The sequence below is a fragment of the Heloderma suspectum genome, chromosome 6 (genome assembly GCF_057233095.1).
Source record: "Heloderma suspectum isolate Gila_16-S chromosome 6, 16-S_ref, whole genome shotgun sequence".
NCBI lineage: Eukaryota > Metazoa > Chordata > Lepidosauria > Squamata > Helodermatidae > Heloderma > Heloderma suspectum.
This window is the reverse complement of record NC_139463.1, coordinates 6,753,099-6,773,277: the sequence shown is the minus strand read 5'-3', so window position 1 is coordinate 6,773,277 and position 20,179 is coordinate 6,753,099. Positions and strand designations below refer to the sequence as shown.

At 48.0% G+C, this 20,179-nt stretch overlaps 1 protein-coding gene across 1 annotated transcript in view; it reads right to left on the bottom strand.

The window, feature by feature from the left end:
• POU2AF1 (POU class 2 homeobox associating factor 1) overlaps positions 1–19,851 on the bottom strand; it is a 35,629-nt gene extending 15,778 nt beyond the window's left edge. Inside the window, exon 1 of the mRNA XM_084807210.1 lies at positions 19,610–19,851. Coding sequence (XP_084663336.1) covers positions 19,610–19,625 — 16 coding nt within the window. The 5' untranslated portion in view covers positions 19,626–19,851. The remainder of the gene's footprint in view (positions 1–19,609) is intronic.
• Between the last annotated feature and the right edge of the window lie 328 nt (positions 19,852–20,179).

Genomic DNA, 20,179 nt, shown 5'->3' with positions numbered 1-20,179 from the left:
AGGCATTGGAGCAAACGTGTCCTGCTGCCCCCCTGTCACTGGCTACCCCCACACCCTGGATCTTGCAAGGCGCTGCATCCCTGAGAATCCTTGCAATATACAAGCCCAGCTACTGCCTCCACCCCAACTCGAGGGGCCATGGCTCAGTGGTAGAGCACCTGCTTTGCATGCAGAAGGTCTCAGGTTCAATCCCCCGCATCTCCATGTAGGGCTGGGAAATGTTGTGTCTGAAACCCTGGAGAGCTGCTGCCAGTCCGTGTTGACAATACTGGGCTAGGTGGAACATTGGTCTTGACTTAGGAAGCTGCCTTAGACTATGTTCCTATGTTCTCATTCAACAGAACGATGGGCAGTTTCCTGAGTGTGTCATCATCAATTTAGGCTTCAGGGCCTGACAGCAGAAAGCCACATCCAATCTTGAGCCCTATCATGAATGTCTTTATTTATGAGTGCAGTGAAAACGTTGCCTGTTTAAACCTTTAAAAGGAAGAGCAGCGTGTCCTCACACTTGGGCAACAAGATCCTTAAGAACAGGCTTCTCACAGAGAGCAGAGAGGCAAAAGGGGAAGTCAAGGCCAAGCGGATGGATGGCCCTGTTGCTGGTTTCTGCAAAACTTTGGCTAACGGAGGGGCTGAGATGCACCCGCCAGGTCTTTGGCTTCCCCAACTGCGGAATGCTTATCACGTCCTTTCTCACGTGCCAAGCAGTGCAACAGCCACGGGAGGAACAGGAGGGCAGGAAGCCCCTTGCCTTGGACTGCTCTCTTCGGCAGCATATCGGTGTGAGGTCCTTTCCCCTTTCTTTCCTGCATCTTTTCAGAGGCCAATTCTTCTCATGAGATAAGAAATGTTGGGCACCGGCCTTTTAGAATGGAGAAAGGGAGCATTTTTAATTCTGAGAGAGGTGATTGAAAACTCAAATGGAATGTTACTCTTCACCAGGGCATTTTCACAATCTCATTGCTGCCAAGCATCAAGGGCAATTAATAATGGATTGCTATCTAGGAAAGAGGGAGTCTGAAAAAGCCTCCCTGGTCGTTTCATGTCCACAGCATCAAATATCTCCATAAACATGCCCAGGCTGTTTCTGTGGATTACTTCATATCTTCCAGGACTGATGCTGAAAACCAATCGCGAAGCCAAGCCCAGGTGACCCCTGACTCCAGCCAGGTCTATGCTTGCGGCAGAATGAAGTGGTGGAGTCCCGAGGTGGTAGAACGGACTGGACCGCTTCCAAATGCAAGTAGGGGATCACATTTTGAGTGCTCCCCTACAGAAGAAGACCAAACTTCCTGCAATTAGAAAAGTAGCATAGAAGGAGGCAGGCCAGGCAAAAGCTTTCTTCTCTAGTATTTCACTTGCAACAAGTGCTGCTCTTGTTTTGTTTACGGGACGGAGCATTCAGACATGGCATTCCCCTCCCCCACCCTCCCTGCACCCTGACACGGCACGGTCCACCCTATCACCTCTGGATTCTAGTACCATTTCATTCCTCTGCATATGTAGACCCGGCTGGAGAACAAGTGCTGCAGGCATCTCTTTGGCCTTTACTGACACAGTTTGCATGATCGTGTGTATGCTGGTGGCCATTTTGAATATTCAAGCCACTGTGGCTTATTGTGTCATCTAGACCACGTGAGGGTGAGTTGTTGGTGTTGTTAAGAAACCATGTGCAACCCTAAAACAGCTTATGGCTTCTTGGTGGTTTGTTAGTCATGCCAACAACCCACCTTCACTGGATTTGGACAACATGATAAGACACGGTGGCCACTTGCTGTGGGGCTTGAATATTCAAAATGGCTGCTGGCACATGCTACAACCCATGGTGGCTTAAATAAACTAAGTGATCATATGAACTGGCCCAGGGAGTGGCGTCAGGCAGGGCTCTGGTCATGATTCAATAGCATCATTTCTTGCCAGGAGATCAAATTCTTGGCTCATGATTGGTCAGCATGTTTCACATTTTCTGTCACCAGATAGTCTTTTTCACCTGAACTTAGCTGCTGACTGAAAAAGCCCTCCTCGCTTGCCATGGAACCTTTGTGCAATACATAGGATTTGTGTGGGAATGTTTTAGGCTGCACACTCACATATGCTCTAGTTGTCCCTATTTACCTGGGACAGTGTCCCTATCTTTTTGTCATTGCTTCCCTGTTTTGTCCCTCTTTTTCTTTTCTTTTTCAGCCTATAGAGGATGCCTGGTGAAAATGGCATTAGCGTGAGTTACTAGGGGTGCTGTGCTTCAGGATTCAGCTCCGTCCCTAGGTCTCTAGAAGTCAAATCTCTGGCTGGGAGGGTGGATGATGTGTTTTGTCTCTAGAACACATGGATGTAAAGACATGCGCATGAATGCTAAGGTGTCACCCAATGTGCAGCCTGCCATTTCACGCCCTGAAGCTGCTGAGATGTGTTTCGAGCTGTTTATGTCCTGTAGGGCAGTCTTCTCCAACTTGGTGCTCTCCAGATGTGTTGGACCGCAACTCCCATAATTCCCAGTCAGCATGACCACTGGAATTATGGGAGCTCCAGTCCAACACATCCAGAGGGCACCAGGTTGGAGAAAGCTGCTGTAGGACAGCTATGCTTTTCTAAGATAACTTTCACCAGCTACCAAGAAAACCAGTTGTGTTTTGCTTTTAAAACTGTGTAGGACAGGCCATCGCAATGTCAATGAATAAAGTGCTATGGAATTGGGATTTGAGTGGGATGGCATCAAAGACTGGGGGTAGCATAGCAGAGGTTTAATGGGTTCAGGATGACTGCAGATGTTTCTTAAAGGTCTACAAGCCAGACTGAAACTCAATCGTAGGCTGATGGTTCTTAATGGCCAGCTGGTATCTGAATAGGATTGCCTCCCCTCTGAGGAATGTTAAAGTCCAGGTGTCTATGAATGGAGCAAAAGGACACACCTGGCATTTTGGAATGAGACTCAGACATCAATTCCTGAATTTTGGAGTGGCACTCAAATGTGTCATGTCCACATTCAGCCATCTGGACAGCAATGGAGCCAAAGCAGGAGATATTCATGAGACTGTCTCCAATTATGTGTGCGCCCCCAAAATCTAGGAGTGCTTCAGTTTCACCATGGCTCCATGTACTCACGTTATCAGCCATGTTTCTACACTGGCTACTGGAAATGAAATGGCAGAGCGGGAGCAAAAGTGTCCTACAAGGACATGCCCATTCAGCAATGTCACAGTGCACGGCACAACCATAAATCCACAAAAATGCCGCAAACTCCCGAAGTCAGACATCAGAGCAGTGGATCTTTGTGATACTATGGCATGCTTGAGAAGATTAATGGCTTTCCCCCAGGTGAAGCAGGGGAAATCAAGGGACATATGCAGGTCCGTGCCAACACCGTGTGGACTGCTCACAAAATCACCCAAGCGAGGTAAGGCGATAGCATAGCACATTAAAAGCCTTGTCTGATCAGATGCTGAGAAAGAACTGAGCTGGAGCTCTGGAGCACCCCAGAGGGGGCAGGCTGTTCCCCTGGAAGATCTGGCATGGGAGCAGCACATTTGGGGCTGTGTCTGTTGGCGCATAAAGCCGTGAGCTTCCAGCTATGCTCAACGTCTATATTTCTACATAAATACAAGCATTACAAAATGTCAATAAGCCTCTAGTGATCTCCAGATGAAGAAAATTAAACTTGGACATCTGTCAGTGGAGGCTGGTGGCTCTGAAGTCAGTGGGTCAGTGCTCCGGGTTTCAGTCAGAACCAGTCAGAACTCTAAAGGAGCTATCCAAGGTGCTTCACACCTTGGATAGCTCCTTTAGAGTTCTGACTGAAACGGAGTGGATTCACCGCCCCACTGACATAGGAGCCACCAGCCTCCACTGAAACCTCTGCACCTGCACTGCACCCCTGGAAATATTCACTGCTCACAGAATGGGGTGTGTGTGTAACAACAGCAGACAGCATCTGCAGTAGAGCCTTCACCAATGTGCAGAAATGTGTTGGAGGCTCAAATTTGCTTGGACACTGATCCTTAGTACGAGAAATAGAGTGCTACATGCACCCCCTGTATTTCCAGCTGTGAAATGTTGGGTGCAGTGGTAAATTTTGACCTCCAGTCACTCATCGTGACAGTCCCCATAGCCACGCCCCCAAGGATTGCCCCCAAAGTCAGGCAGATGCATTGATCCATAACAACAAACCAGTTCTAGCAGTTCTCATCTCTACAAGGAGCAGGTCTTTTGCAATGCTAATGGATCTTAATTGCCCATTGAAACCAAAGCCACATCAAAATGTTTGGCACTGCAACAGAGAGTAATATATTGTTGCTGGGAAAATCCCCCCCCCCCACATACACACACACAAAGATACTGAGTTTTCTACAAGAGGCACTTGTTGTGTGCTTGTCATTCCTACTCACAGTTGTTTATGGGTTCTTTAGATGATATTGCGACACCCCAGTTTCACTTCTGTTTGTAAAGAGCACTTTTCCTGAGTTTTTTAGAGCAGGAAAAATGGGGTATTATTTCTAATTGGCAAAAAAGAGCATGATTTCCTTGTGTGTATTTGCACTATTCTGCTGTACCACAGTGCCACCTAAGGCTTATATAGTGGAAAAGCAGGAAAGAAAACACTCCTCGCGCTCGTGTAGTGCTCAGATCTTGAAGAAACTGCAAGCAGGTGCAGCAGATTAACAGCCTTCTGTAGAAAAGCCCGCTCAGGATTGCAGCTAAACTGAGAGGGACAAGGAAGGCTGAGGGATGCGGCAGATGCCATCATCATCCCCACTAATAAAAAAAGTGCTGGTGCTGCGGCCCTGTGAGCCCTGCCTCCACTACACCACTGGTCCATCTACCCCAGTATTTCCCCAACTGGGAGCCATTCCCTGGGGTCTGAGGCAGAGAGAAGTCCTTCCTGTCACCCTTTACCTTGGGCCTTTGGGTCACATCTGGCCCTTTGGGGTTCTGCAGATGGCCATGCCCCCTTTCCCTGCCCCACCCAACTGCCAATTGCTGGATGGTTTCCCAGATTTTGCATGGTTCCTCCCCCCAAACCCGCCTTCTAAGGGCGCAATCCTATGCATGTTTAGCCAGATAAAAGTGCTATGGCTGGCTGGGGAATGTAGGTTGTAGGATTACACAAGTTGCAGGACTTTTGTCTGGCAAAACGTGCATAGGGTTGTGCCCTAAGAAGTTAAAATGCCTCTCCTAAGGCTTGGTTACTGATCCTTTTAACCAGGGCTAGATCTACGCTAGTGCTTGTTATCGGTATTGAAGTGCACTGATAACTATTGCGGCACACTGTGCATCCCATATGCTGCTTTTCTAGCATTATTTCCTGCTTTTTATTCCATATTATCCAAAATACTGCAACAGATGTCATTGTGTGTACTGCGAAGTATAAATGTGTAAGAGGGATATAATGTCATCACGATGGGAGCATACCGGTACAACATGAGATGTAGATCTGGCCTAGATGCCGAGAAACATACAGCCCTTTGTCTGTCATTCATTCCTGGGCTGGATGAGCTTCTGAGGAACCCCAAAGTCCCCCAGGATGATTCAAGCTTGAAAACCACTATGATAGATCATGTTAACCAAGGAGAAATGGTCAAGGACCCTGAGAATTTGCTGAGGGATATAAAAAGGCTTATCGGCAACTGCCCGTTACAGATGTACAGATGAAAATGGAGCTGAGTCCCCTTTTGAAAACCTGCCAGCCCTTTGTCACACTCCCTAACCTACTTCCATGTTCCATCCGAGTGAGTTGAAATGGACGGTTCTTCGATGAGTCACTACATCTGCCCATCGAGCCAACTTTCCCTTGAAAATACATTGTCATCCTGTAAGGGTTTGCATGGCTGACTGGTTGTCTTTCAACCCCGAAAGTGCACACTTTTTACTAGGCCATTCCCCCCCCCCTTTCAACACTTTGGCAGGTGACAAATTTATCAGTTTTGTGGTTCAAACCAGAGCAAACAATTGTCTTTCCTTTTTCCCTCTTGTTTCTCCAGTACAATCACACACAAACACACAAAAACATTAAGATAATAAGCTTTTGAGGAGATACAATGGAAATCTTTTCCTGTTTGCAGAAGCCTTGAAAAGCAAATATTCACTTGATATCAAAACACACACATACACAAACCCTAAGGAGAATAACAATCACGTTTTTTTAAAAACAAAAAACAAAAAATAAAAAGTGTTTTATTAACAAGCCAGTCGGAAATCTTGGCTCGGATCTTAAAAAATGAATCGCACCAAATACTTTCTCACACCTTCTCACACATTGTGTTCATTTAAAAAAGAAAAAAGAAAAAAACACACACATCCTTAACGATGTGTACATGGGTCTAATCCCGTGTGTGCAAACTCAGTGCATGTACACTTAAAACTTAAGTTCTCCAACAGTGCTTGTGGGCTGCATACCCACATTACGGACTTCAACTGGTTTAACAGTTGTCCCTGCTTCACAGAGAACCCTGGGAATTGTAGTTCTGAGGGGAACATCTCACCACACCTCTGAACTACCACATAGCCTTACCCCATCTGGCACACTCAGGATGTGTGGGGCTACATCTCCCAGAATCTCCCAGGGGATTCTGGGAGTTGTAGCCCCACAGATCTGGAGGGCAAGCAAGAGGGTGCTGTTGCACTCCTGTCCTGCTTGTGGGTTTCCTGTGGCTGGTTGGCTGCTGAGTGAACAGAATGCTGGACTAGATGGACTCTGGGTCTGATCCAGCAGGGCTCTTCTGATTATCTTATCTATGACTAGGTAAATGTACGCCTCAGAGCATTCTACAAGCACAGAAGCAAAGAGAATCGTGATGCAACGTTGGCTCCTACAATTGGCAAGCACTATTGGGCTCTTGATTTGGCAAGGACAGGTCAAAATGCTAGGCATATCGTCTCCCCAGGGCCCAAGCATGGGTGTGTGGAGGGGCTACACTTACCAGGGTCCGGAGAGCTGGCAGGGGAGAGCTGGCCCTAGCTGACACCCCAGCCCTGGCACAAGCCCTCCTGCGGGCTCCACATCCCATCCCTCCCCCCACCGCCATTGCATCGCATATGATGCCCCCTTCCCATGCCTCCCTTACCTTTGCCACTGCACTGGCTCTACGGAGACCCACTCAGCTGGAAGAAAGGGGCACCGAGGTCTCGTGAGAGCTTGCCCAGGTCTCATGAGACCCGAGTGAGCTTTTGCAAGACCCAGCAGTCTCTTGTGAGGTCTCCCGAGCTCTTGCAAGAGCCTCGCAACCACTTTTTCTGGCTCTGCGGCACTTGATAAGGGGAACGGGGTGAGCGGGTGCTCCAGAGAGCCCCTCCGGCCACTCTCTCATGACAACAAAAGCAGTGGCACAAGAGCAGCTGGCAGGGCTCTCTTGAGCACCTGCTGGAGGCAGCACGGTAGCAGTGGGCCTTCCCGGTGGGGGCAGGAGGGAGTGGCGCAATTCACCACTCCTGCTGCTCTGCCGCCTGATGCGGGAGCCTTACCCTGCTTCCTGATGGGCTGGTCCTGGAAACCTCATTACCATGAGGGGGAGAGAGATACGACACTATATGGTAGATCCTGCTTGAGGATATTTATAGAGTTGTATTTCCCTTTATCAATGCACCTTTTATCCAGATCTTGTGAGATTAACTGGAGCCAACCAGGAGCAGTGGTAGAGCAGAACCAACCATATTCTGAACAGGGAGTTACTGGCCCTGGTCCTTCTCTAGAGTAAAGAGAGGGTGCTTGTGCACTTAAACAATACTTGTGTGCCTTTTGGTTTTAATTTTTGTGAACCGCCCAATTTTCAGCTATTGGGCGGTATAGAAATGAAATAAATTAATTAATTAAAAATAAATAAGACTTGTAATACGCACATACAAGCAGCCCATGCTGCCAGACCTGGCTTGAAATACAAATCAGGCCTCAAGAAACGTGAAGAGGTTCAACAGCGGGAGTGAGCGGAAGCACAAGCGCTCCCACCGATTTTCTTTCAAAACAGGCCGAGCCCTTTTGCAGTCTGGCTTCAGCAATACACCAACTCCCTCCCAAGGGAGGCCCAGTTAGCTCCCTCTCTGATATCCTTCAACCGGAAAAGACTGCTTTATTCAAGATGGCCTTTGGCCTGTAAGTGGATCTGTTGGGTTGGGTGCTGGGTTTTTTATCCTGCAACTGTTACGTTTGTATTGTATTTTAAAGTATGGTTTTAACCAGTTTTAATTGTCTTTGGCTAGATCTACACTGTTTTAATTGTTTAATTAATTAAATAATTGTTTAACAATTGTTTCTGAGGGGCCGCGGTGGCTTAGTGGTTAAGACGCTGAACTGCAGACCGGAAGGTCGGCAGGTCAGCAGTTCGAGACCCGAGTGCTGCGTGACGGAGTGAGCTCCCGTCTTTAGTCCCAGCTTCTGCCAACCCAGCAGTTTGAAAGCAAGAAATTGCAAGTAGATAAATAGGTGCCGCCTCGGCGGGAAAGGTAACAGCGTTCTGTGCACCTCGGTGTTCAGTCATGCCGGCCACATGACCACGGAAGCGTCTTCGGACAGCACTGGCTCTTCAGCTTAGAAACGGGGATGAGCACCGCACCCTGGAGTCGGACACGACTGGTTGGGGACACCTTTACCTTTTTTTTTTTTAACAATTGTTTAATTGTTTTAATTGTCAGGAAGGCCTGGCGTGCTATGGTCCATGGGGTCACGAAGAGTCGGACATGACTGAACGACTGAACAACAAGATCTACACTACTGCCTTATGACGGTATAGAAGTGCACTGATAACTGTTGGGGCACACCTTTGATAGTCTGCTTTTGTAGTGTTGTTTCCTGCTTTTTATTCCACATTATCCAATATACTGCAACAAATGTCATTGTGTCTCCTATGAGGTATAAATGCGTAGCGGGGTACAACGTTACTCTGATGGGATCGTAATTATATGACACAAGGTACAGATCTGTAAGCCGCCTTGAGTGCCATTTTGTGGTGGAAAGGCAGGGTACAAATCAAATCAAACCAACACATACATGAATAACAAGGACCAAGCCCAAACGCACAAGATAGTATGTTAAACAGAAATAGCCAAAAGGGGGGGGGGCAGTTTGGGGCATAGTAGAACAGCTCTTGTGGCCATGGTGTAATTTCAAAATGGTAGAAAATGTAATTTCAGAATTAAAATAGAAACTTTCCTTTTGTGACTCGTGAGATTTATGTATGGGTGGGATGGGATTGTGGTATATGAAGGAGGGAGCCCATATTACAAGTTTGCACTGCCCACCCCCCGGTATATGTTTGGGCCTGATTTCCATTTATGTGCTCAACAGAGCAGAAGGAACCTCTTGTCTGGGTCCAGGTCCCACTTTGGCTATCACAATTGACTACAGGACCACTGGGTTGGAGAGCTAAAATGTGGATAAAATGGAAGGATTGTGTACGTCGCCTTGGGTTCCTGAAAGAGGAAAAAAGGTAGGATATAAATGTAATAAATAAATAAGCAAACAAACAAACTTGGTTTTCCAGTACAGACACACTCGCAGCCAGGATCATGTACATGTACTGGGGACCAAACCTGGCTGAGCCGTTGGAGCAGTGCCGGCTCCGGGATGGGAGTCAGTGGGCCCCTGCTGGGCTGTGGGCCCTCGGCAGGTGCCCAACCGGGCCTACCCTTGACACCAGCTGGGCTTTGCAGGATTAACTATCTTCAGGATCGTGCCTGAGCTTCATTCTTATCTTAGGCAGGAGGCTAAGAATGGGAACATGGCACCAGGAACAGAGGATGAGGGGACAAGCATGCTGGACTCCAGGACTACAGAATGGAAAGCCACTGAGATTGAGAACAAATTGGAAACAAGTTCAGTGGGGTGCAGGGAGGCACTGAATCTAGGAATCAGGGCCTTCCTGGAAGCAAGTGCTATAGGGAACATGCAAGCATGAGGGCAGAGAAGTGGCGTATTAGCCAGGCAGACTTGAGTGCAGGGAATAAACATGGTAAGTTTGACAGTTTGAGGAAACAGCTGTTGACCAGCCACCTTCCCCCGGCTGTCATTTCTTCCTTCCTTCCTTTGCAGAGGCTACTGGGAAGCTGGAGCAGATCAGACCAGATCACAGCTGTGACTATTTTGGGTAGGCGCGTTCACCATCCAGGTGTGGTAAGACAGGGCTGAGGATCACAACTGACAGCTGGAGGCAGAAAACCCTCGTCTCTGAGCTCTCCTTTCAGAGGTTGTCTGAGAGGGGAGGGAAACGATATCACAGTACATATTCATAATAAGTAATAGTGATATGAGTAGGGACAAGGGATACCGATAAATGTGTGTGTGAAGCGGATCTCCATATGGCATGACCCAATCTTTGCCTTGCAGGCACCCCCCGCCCCCAAAAAGTTTGGTGAGGTCAGTGGAGACTGGTGGCTCTGTTGTCAGCGGGGTGGTGAATCCGCTCTGGGTTTCAGCCAGAATCAGCCAGGTGCTCCACACCTTGGAAAGCTCCTTTAGAGTTCTGGCTGGTTCTGGCTGAAACCTGGAGCGGATTCACTGCCCCACTGACACCGGAGCCACCAGCCTCCACTGGGTGAGGTTTCTTTTTGGGGGTGGTATGGTTCAAATCAGCATGAAGAGCCAAATGGCAACAACTTCAGTCAATTGATTTCCAATGCGTAAAGGCACCTGCACAGTTCCTTCTTTGAGGACACAGGAAACAGATCTCAAAGAGAGTCCAAAAGTTGAAAGGGTCCTAGATTGTGGATACGATTGGAAGGGTGTGTCTATGTGCGCGCCACATTTTAAATGTTTGTTGCTTTTAATCATTGTATTTTTAACATGTTATTTTGTTTGTCTTCATCTGTAAGCCAACCAGAGAATATTTGTTTTTGCAATATAAATGTAATAAAACAAAATCAAATCAAAACCTCTTTCAGAGAGGGTGTATATATACCCTTACTCCTGAACAAAAGAAGCTCAAACTATTTCTCCATCTAGCAAAGGGATGGGTGCAAGCCCCCCTCCACCACCACCCCGGGCTTTTCTTGCAGCCTCCATCACCCCCAAATCTCCACTGCATTTTTGCTTCAAAACAAAGTATGGGGGAGTCTGTGCTTTGTTTTAATGCAACATTGTGTTCCTCGGTGGCGGCGAGGGGCAAGGTGCATGTCTGCAACCCCTGGTAGTTTCTGGGGTTGGAAATTGGGCCCCAAACTCTCTGAAGTCGCTCATTGCTGATCTAGCCCATTATTGCTTACCCTGATTGGCACTGGTTCTCCATCTTCTCAGGCAGAGAAGGCTGTTTTGTATTGGCTGCCACCTGAGATCAATTTAACTGGCAATGCCAGTGATTGAACCTGGGACGTTCTACATCAGGGTGGGCAACTGGTGGCCCTCCAGATGTTTTGGCCTACAACTTCCATCAGCCCTAATCAGCACAGGCAATGGTATGGGCTGATGGGAGTTGTAGGCCAAAACATCTGGAGGGCCAGGAACTGCCCACCCCTGTCTATGTGCAATGCCTTCCTTCCTACCCCTGAACTGTGGTCCCTCCCACTAAAGGAGCATAATTCCAGGAAGCTTTGCCAATGCCCAGGATCAAACCCAGGACTGTTAGACCTTTCGTCGAACACTTTCAAAACAATGCTACTTTGGTTCCAGTGCCACAGTGATGCCTCCTCCCTGCTTTTCCATGGTGCCTCTGTCAACCATAGAAAGGAGGAGGGCCTCCTTCTAGATAGCAGAGCGCTATGCGATATAATATACCATGATTTCACTTCATGCATAATCCTTCTTGGGGTGGGGGCTGGGGGGAGAATATATTTTTACAAACATAAGAAGAGCACTGCTAGATTGAGCTGAGGGTCCATATAGGGGTGTCCATTGCTGGGAAATCTAGGTCTATTTCAACTTGACAGAGTTCCACAGTATGTACAGCTCGATTTGTCTTTGCAGGCCAAGCTACAGGCTTTTCCTTGAACTCCAGGGAACTTTTTGCACATTTTTTCCCCTGTAGATTCCTCAATTTTTGCAAATTTCTGAGCAATCTGTGTGAATTTCTGAGCAATTTGTGCACATTATGGCAGAATTTGCACAAATTGCTCAGAAATTTGTACAAATTGCGGAACCTGGTAAAAAAAACGCAAAATGCCTGGAAAATCTGCAAACTGGTTCAGCTCGCTGAAGATCAAGTTGGGTGGTGCAGCGGGTGCAGCAGGACATCCAGGAGCTGAACCTAGGAAAGCCCATTGAACCCCAGCCCCAAAATGGATTTATCCGACATCTCGAATTTATAGCTCTCTCCCATTGTTTGCCACCCAGCCACTGCTGTTCAGTGGCAACTGCCCCTGAACATGGAAGTATCATGTAGATACCACGGCTAATGGCTGTGGAGAATTTGCACGGCCAGTACAGAAGGCACAGCTCACCAAAGCAGGTACGGTGGTATGCCTTGTTCATGTGGATGCAGCTCTCGGCATCTCAAAAAAAGGTTTGAAAATACTCCCTCCTGGTAGGAGGCCCATGAAGGGATCTCTTTGTGACCTCCAAAGTACCTGCTCCTTACTTGGCTGGCATGATGCTTTGTAACAGGTAGCATCTGTGGGAATACCTTCTGCTTTGTATTCTGGTGTCAGCTCAGCGTTATGTCAACAGGCTGAAGACAAGCCTTGCTTTCTTGGTTGTCACTTGCTCCATCGCCTTGTCAGTAGGCTTGCGGCCTCAGTTTGCCGCTGTGTGCATCTCCCGGAACGCTCTGATCCCCTGACAGTGTCAACACTGCACACCCTGGTGCGTGTTGAGGCCTGTTTCAGGAGAGAACCTGCAGGCCCTGTTGTGAAACTGACACAGATCTAGCTTTTCCCAGGGTGTCTTTACTTTTTGGAGCAAAGCTGACAATTAGAGCTGGTGAGTAACATATCTAAGCTGGGCTGCTCTCTCTCTCTCTCTCTCTCTCTCTCTCTCTCTCGACACATTTGGGGCAGGATGTTTCAATAAACTTTAATCCAGTGCAAAGATGCTAAGCAAACACCTTGCTGGGAGTGTTTGTTCTGCGATCAAAAGCCTTTGGGCAAAAGTGGAGCTGGTTAGAGAACTAGAGAATTCTCGGTATGGCTAACATGGCATGCTAAATGCTTGAACACAAGACTTTTCTAGTGTATGATAGAGGAGGAAAACACCTACAGCCAATAAGAAATTGTATAGGCCAAATCTGTCTGGTGTCCAGAGCTGGGGGCTAGAAGGATAAGGCCCCAACAAGTAGCAAGACTGCAGAAGCCTGGACACAGAAAAGGGCTGCCATGATGGAGTTTACAGAGAGGGACAAGAGGTCGATGGGTAGAGCACTGTCATTGCATGCAGAAGCTCCCAGATTCATCTCCTGGCATCCGCTGTCAAAACAATCGGGCAACAGGAAGGGCCTCTGTTATAAACCCTGGAGACCCCTGCCTGTCCAGGTAGATGGTGTCGGCCTAGAGGAACAAATAGTCTCACCTGTTTTAGGGTAGGTTCCTATGTTTGTTTGTTTATGATTGCATTTATATCCCGCCTTTTCTCTTCTTGCGAGGAACCCAAGGCGGCTTACATGCTCCTCCTGCTGTCCATTTTATCTTCATAACAACCAGTGCTGTGCTGAAAATTTATCCCACATTTTTTTGGACCATTCTCATTCAATTTGATAGAAAAGAAATTGCTTTCGAACAGAAATTCAGAGGAGGAGAAATTTTGGAGAAATTCTCATGGGTTGGGTTTGGGGTTCTTGGGCTTACCTTACTTGTGATGTGGCCAAGAAGTGTGCATGAGTGTCCTGTCTGTCACTGTACAGTAATCTCTGTGGCAGCCTCTAGCCTCCTCGGCTTCCTGCACTTCACTTGGGCTTTTTCATTTCAGGAAGTGCAGGCGGCCTGGGAAGATGCAGAGCAATGGAAAGAGGTGTAATAGAGAGAGAAAACACATACAGCACCCTCAGCCACCTCGCAGTGATTAGGTAAGTTCAAAAATACCACCAAAAGAAATTCAAAATTCTTCCTCAGAAAAGTGGAGGCCTCAACACAGTTGATGCTGTCACCACCTACAGAAGCAGTGCAATAAACCAAACCCCCTTAGGAAAAACGAAAGAACCTGTGCTACACCCCCTGCCAATAGTGAGCCCCATCTGTGAGAAACTGTTGGAGAGTTTCTCCTCCCCTAGGAGAAATTCAGTGAAATTGTCCCCCCAATTTCTCTGCCCACGAATAGGCTGGAGAATTTTGAGAGGCCATTTGTGCACAGGTGCGAGGTGGATTAGGCTGAGAGTCAGTGGCTGGCCCAAAGTCACCTCGTGAGCTTCATGGCTGAGGGAGGACTCAGACCCATGTCTCCCAAGTCCCAGTCCAGCACTCTAACCACTGCACCACAGTGTTGTACCCTAGGCAGGCCAAGACAACCTCACACTTCCTGGGCTTGAAGGGCGGGACAAGGAACTGACCAAGAAGCCCTCCTGGGAGACCCAGCCACTAACTTGGAAACGCCACGCCTAACCATCCCCCTTCGTTCTGATCTCTCATTGCTACTTACCACCCATGCTAAAGTTGACATTTTAACCAAAGCTAGTGAATGAAACCTTGCTGACATTGCCAGCAGTGAGCAGCTGCTCTACGAAACTTCAGTGAGCTTCAGCCACCCGGCCAATTTTTCCTAAGGTGGCTTCGCCTGAACAGAGATGCACATGATGGAACACATTGCAGTTTCGTCTTTCGGTATCACTGCTTACGACGTTCAGAGCTGGGCTCCAGACCTCTGCCTGACCTGCTGCAGAATCGCTGAAGGAGAAGTATCTGCCCCTAGCCCCGGAGCAAGGGTCGCTGGGAAACTCCCAGTCATTTCACCAGGGCGGGCACGAGAAACTGTCCTGACAGTTCATGCCCTGCGTTTCTTAGGACTTCTTTGCGCAGCTCTACCTGAAGAACCTCAGAAGGGCCCTGCCGGATTAGAGCAAAGACCTCTCTAGGCCAGCATCCTTGTCTCCCTCGGAGGCCAACCAGATGCAACCGTGAAGCTCACCAGCAGGGTTTGAAGGCAAGAGGCTTCTCCCGTTTTCTGCTCTCCAGCAACTGGTACTCAGTGGCATTCTTCCTCTGAACCTAGAGGTTCCACATAGCCGTCGTGTCCAGTAGCCCATGATAGCCCTACCCAGTGCTGGGACCTTCTTGTGTGCTGCACTCTTCCTGGGTCCAGGTCCCACTTTGGCTATCACAACTGACTACAGGACGTCTGGGTTGGAGAGCTGCCAAACTTGGTTTTCCAGTACAGACACACTCGCAGCCAGGATCATTTACATGTACTGGGGACCGAGCCCGGCTGAGCCGTTGGAGCAGTGCTGGCTCCGGGATGGGAGGGCTCTTGGGCAATGCCCCCGCCATGGGCCCCCTCCCTGACGGAGTCCCCCTCTCACTGCCATGGCCACCAGCTGCCCTTGCTGCTGCTCCTTTCTCTCATCACGGCTCCCATTTGCTTGCTAGAAAGGCAGCCAGATGGGGCGCAAGCAGGTCATGCATCTGCTGCGCCTCCTTCTCACCACCCCCATTGTCTGGGCCACACGAGAGGCAGGGGAACAAGCAGGTTGCAGTGCTGAAGCGGAGGAGCAAGCCCGGGGGTTCTTGTCAGTGGGCCCCCGCTGGGCTGTGGGCCCTCGGCAGGTGCCCGACCATGCTTACTCTCGATGCCAGCTCTGGCCTCATCCTCCACTAATTTGTCTAATCCCCCTTTAAAGCCATCCAGGCTAATGGCCATCACCACATCATTTGAGAGCCAATTACATAAATTCATTCGTGATGGTCTGATGCACGTTTCCACACATGCACCGACGCCCCCCAAGTTTAAGAAATGAATGTGCACTGGGTCACAGACAAAATGCATGCATGATACATAGAAAGCCATCAAAAATAATAATACAATTGTAGAGAGGGGGGACAACCTACCATGAATGATCCATCCAGCTAGGGTTGTCCATCACAGGGAAATGCAGCCCTTTTGGGCCCGACAGATCCCTGCGACACCCCCAACTCTGCTTACCTTTGCAAGCTCAGCTGTGGGTTAGTTCCCAAAGCGGTTTTGAAAAAATATTAGCCGTTTTAAAAATTTGTGCAAATCACAATTTGCACAACATTGCGGCCCTAAATAGTGCAATTTGTACAAAATTGCAGGAGTAAATGGTCTAATTTGTGCAGATTAGACCATTTAAGCCTGCAATTTTGCACAAAGTATGCTATTTACAGCCACGATTTTGTGCAAATTGCAATTTGCACAAATATCCCCTCAAATTCCACGAGATGGCCTGACTTGTCATGAGCCAAGTTAGGCCAGCTTGTGGATAAGCAAGCCGGAGTCTGGGGGGCCGAACCAGGAAAACCCCGCCAAGCTCCACCCCACAAACAGATTCCTCTGACATCCCTACATCCAGCTGATGTTAAGCATGTCCTAGTCCCATAGCTTTCAGTGGGAGAGATAACCATATGCTTAAGGCTACAATCCTAAAACTACTTACTTGGGTATAAGTCCCACTGAACTCAATGAGACTTATTTCTGAGTAGACATGTATAGGATTGTGCAGTAAATCACTTCCACTGAAGTCAGTGGGTCTGAAAAGTGCTTAACTTTGGCTGAATCATTTTTACTGTCCTTTGCCATCACAAATAACAACACAGAGTCTGTACCATACATATGAACAGTTGTAGGATGCACTGGGTAGCTAGTTGCTTGCTACGCAATCGTCTCTTGTTTGGCTACCATCACTCAACATGAGTGCCTACATTTTATTTTTGTAAAAATTACCCCCCCCCCCGCACCCAGGGAGGGTCAAGAGCAGTGTTGTACTGTTCAAAAGGCCTTTCATATCATTCTGTCCCACTCCTATGGTGAAGTAGCTCAAAGGTTCATTTGCAAAAAGAGAAGTTGAAATCTATCTGCTTTCCAGTCTCCCTGCTTCCTAGTTTTGCCCGCTAAACCCATATGTTAATGTCTTTTAAGGAAGGCTGGCCCTTCCGTGCAGCAGGGTGAGATGCCCGCATCAGGCGGCAGGGCAGGAGGAGTGGCGAATTGTGCTGTTCTCCACTGCTCCCCCAGGGGGGCCCGCCGTCACGGCCCACCTCCTCCAGCTGATGCTCTGCAGAGCTCCGCCAGCTGCTCTCCCACCATGGCATTTGAGACCCCTGCGGCGAGACCCCTGCAGCGGCTCCTTCCAGCCACGTGGCTGCCTGTGCGATGAGGCAAGCAGAGGGCAGGCAGTGGTGGCAAAAGCAAGGTGGGCGTGGGACGGGGGAAGGGGGCGTGATGCAGCAAGAGGCGTTCTGCACATGCTCAAATCCTTGCCTTAGCTCGACAACTGCTGGTGATGGCCTCACCAATTATACCCACATAACTATTTCCTTATTATTACGTATCTTTCAAAAGGCAGATGCAAAAGATAAGATTCACTTTCTAAAATGGAAATTATTTTGGCTTGTAACCACTGCCCTTAAAAAAACATGACTGCATTCATGAATCACTCGGTGACATTTGATTCATAGTGACTAATCCTGACAAAAACATTGGAAATATTCTCTGTGTTGTTATTATACTTGCTGGAAACTTGCTAGCCCCATGCAATGTACATTGTCTTCTTTTGTGCTTCCCCTCTCTCTAGAACAGTGCTCTGGCTTCACTGCTATCCTGGCTCCACCATGGCCACACTTGGGAGACATGAAGAATTTATCTTCATCCTCAGTTCCCCATATGATAAATGAGGACTATCTATCATTCCTGTTCATGCTGGGAGTGCCGATGCTTAAAACTGCACCATCCATGCACAAGAGGGAGGTATCAGCAGGCTTGTAGAAGAACAAGGTTTGTGGAAGAACAAAAACATCTTTAGGGGAAAAAAAAACCTTTGGAGCAGAGGAACCCTCAGAAACAGCTCCATGAGTGCTGGACATGTTCAGTGGCCATGGACTGCTGTTAGAGGAATGGAAAACGAGGGGGAAGAAGGAAGAGAACGGAGTATCTAGGAAGGACATGTCTGGCTGGCAGAAACCCTGCGTAGGAGCATTCCGCAGTGCAACATTTGTTTCAGGTCCCACATGTATCCTTCTAATTGCAATCTTGCCTGGTCATGTGTAAACATGTCATTAAGACATTTCCTGGGGTTGCACAGACTTTGATTTTTAGAGATTGAGGCTGCCATGCTTATACCCACTTCCCTGGGAGTAAGCCCCATTGATGTCAACGGGACGAGGTTCTGGGTAAACCTGCATAGGATTGCACTTTCAATGACGCTGCACGTTCTGTAGATGTGCCAAAAAAGGACTGTTGGGTTAGAACTCGCCTCTAGAGTCTGCAAAAGGGCAAATGTCTTCTTGAAAGGCATTGCCACAGATCTGGCTGGCTTCAGTTTATCTAAATGACCATGTGTTGAGTTCTGGGTATGCCCACCTGAAGTAACCCCGGGCAGTTCCAAAGTAAGGGTTGAAAGGGAGAGAATGTAGACAGTTAGGCCTGTCTGTTGGTTCCCAGCCAAGATCCAGTAACAAAAATGCCTGCAAAGGATGCCAAATAATATTAATACTACAAAAGAACGTAAGAAGAGCCCTGCTGGATCAGACCAAGGGTCTATCTAGTCCAGCATTCTGTTCACACAGTGGCCAACCAGCTGCCCATGGGAATCCAACAAGCAGGACATGAGTGCAACAGCACCCTCCCGCCCATTTTCCCCAGCAACCAGTGTACATAAGCTCACTGCCTCTGACACTGGAGGTAGCATATAGTCATCAGGACTAGTAGCCACTGATAACCTTCTCCTCCAGGAGTTTGCCCAACCCCCTTTTAAAGCCATCCAAATTGGTGGCCATCATTACATCTTGTGGTAGCAAATTCCATAGTTTGACTCTGCGCTGTGTGAAGACGTCCTTCCTTTAATCTGTCCTGAATCTCCCATCCATCAGCTTCATGGGATGACCCCATCGGGTTCTAGTATTATGAGAAAGGGAGAAAAACATCTCCCTATCCACTTTCCCCACACCATGCATAATTTCATACACCTCCGTCGTGACTCCCCTTTTCTGCAAGCTAAACAATCCCAGCTGTTGTAACCTTCTCTCACAGGGGAGATGCTCCAGCCCCTTGATCATTTTAGTTGCCCCTTTCTGCACTTTTTCCAGCTCAGCAATATCTTTTTGGGGGTGTGGTGACCAGAACTGGACACAGTATTCCAAGTGTGATTGCACCATAGATTTGTATGAGGGCAGTATGATCTTGGCAGCTTTATTCTCAAGGTACTACTAATAATGCCCTTTTCACCCAGGGGCCACTGCTAGCTTCATATACGCCTGAGATCAAGAGGCAAGGTGACTGCGAGACTGAGGTTTCTTCCCTGGCACCTCTCCTTTGATGCCATGGGGGGTTAGACTCAGCAGTGGAAGAGCTCTTTCCCTATCTCTCCTGGGGCTCATTGTGCGCCCTTGGCAAGTGCAAGCCACAACCTCTCAGTCTCGGTTTCCCCATCTGTAAAATGTGAATAATAACATCCTACCTCACAGTGGGTTGGGTACGATAAAAACTGAAAATTAAAAGAAATTATAAATATTAACTGTCCTTACTCCATTAACCATGTTGTTCAAGTGACCGTCATACATTTTCTCTAGTTATTTAAAATAAGAAGAGTCCAGAACTCACATTTTTGCCAGTGCATATTCTGGTGCAGGATGGAGTCCTTTCTTTCTCTCTCTTTGAATTTTGGGTTGCTCTTTGTGCCTTTATGTGATAACAGGCTGTCAAGATGTTCCTTTCAGCTTTTTTTAAAGACCAGGTTCCCGCTGAACGGTGTGACGTTGTCACATCCTCTAACCACAAGCACTTCAAATTTTTTCCCTCCCTTTTGCTCTGTGCTGTTCTTTACCACAGCACCCAGTTCCTCCAAGGCTACCGTAATGTGGAAGATGCTAGGCACAAATCACACGCTTGATTATCTGAGTGTTGTTTTTAAAAACACGCGCACTAAGGAGAATGAAAAGAACACATATTTAAGGCCCAAGAAAGAAAGCTGTTCTTCATGGGACTTTGCTCAAGCTCATTTCACAAGACACGCTTTGTGGAATTCTAATGCTGGAATACCCAAGAAATGTGTGGTTAGGGTATTAACCCATGTTAGACTGGAGGCTATGGACGTGGGACCACAGCACAGATGTAGAGCACATAGTTTCCATGCAGAAGATCCCAGGTTCAACCCCAGCACCTCCAGTGAAA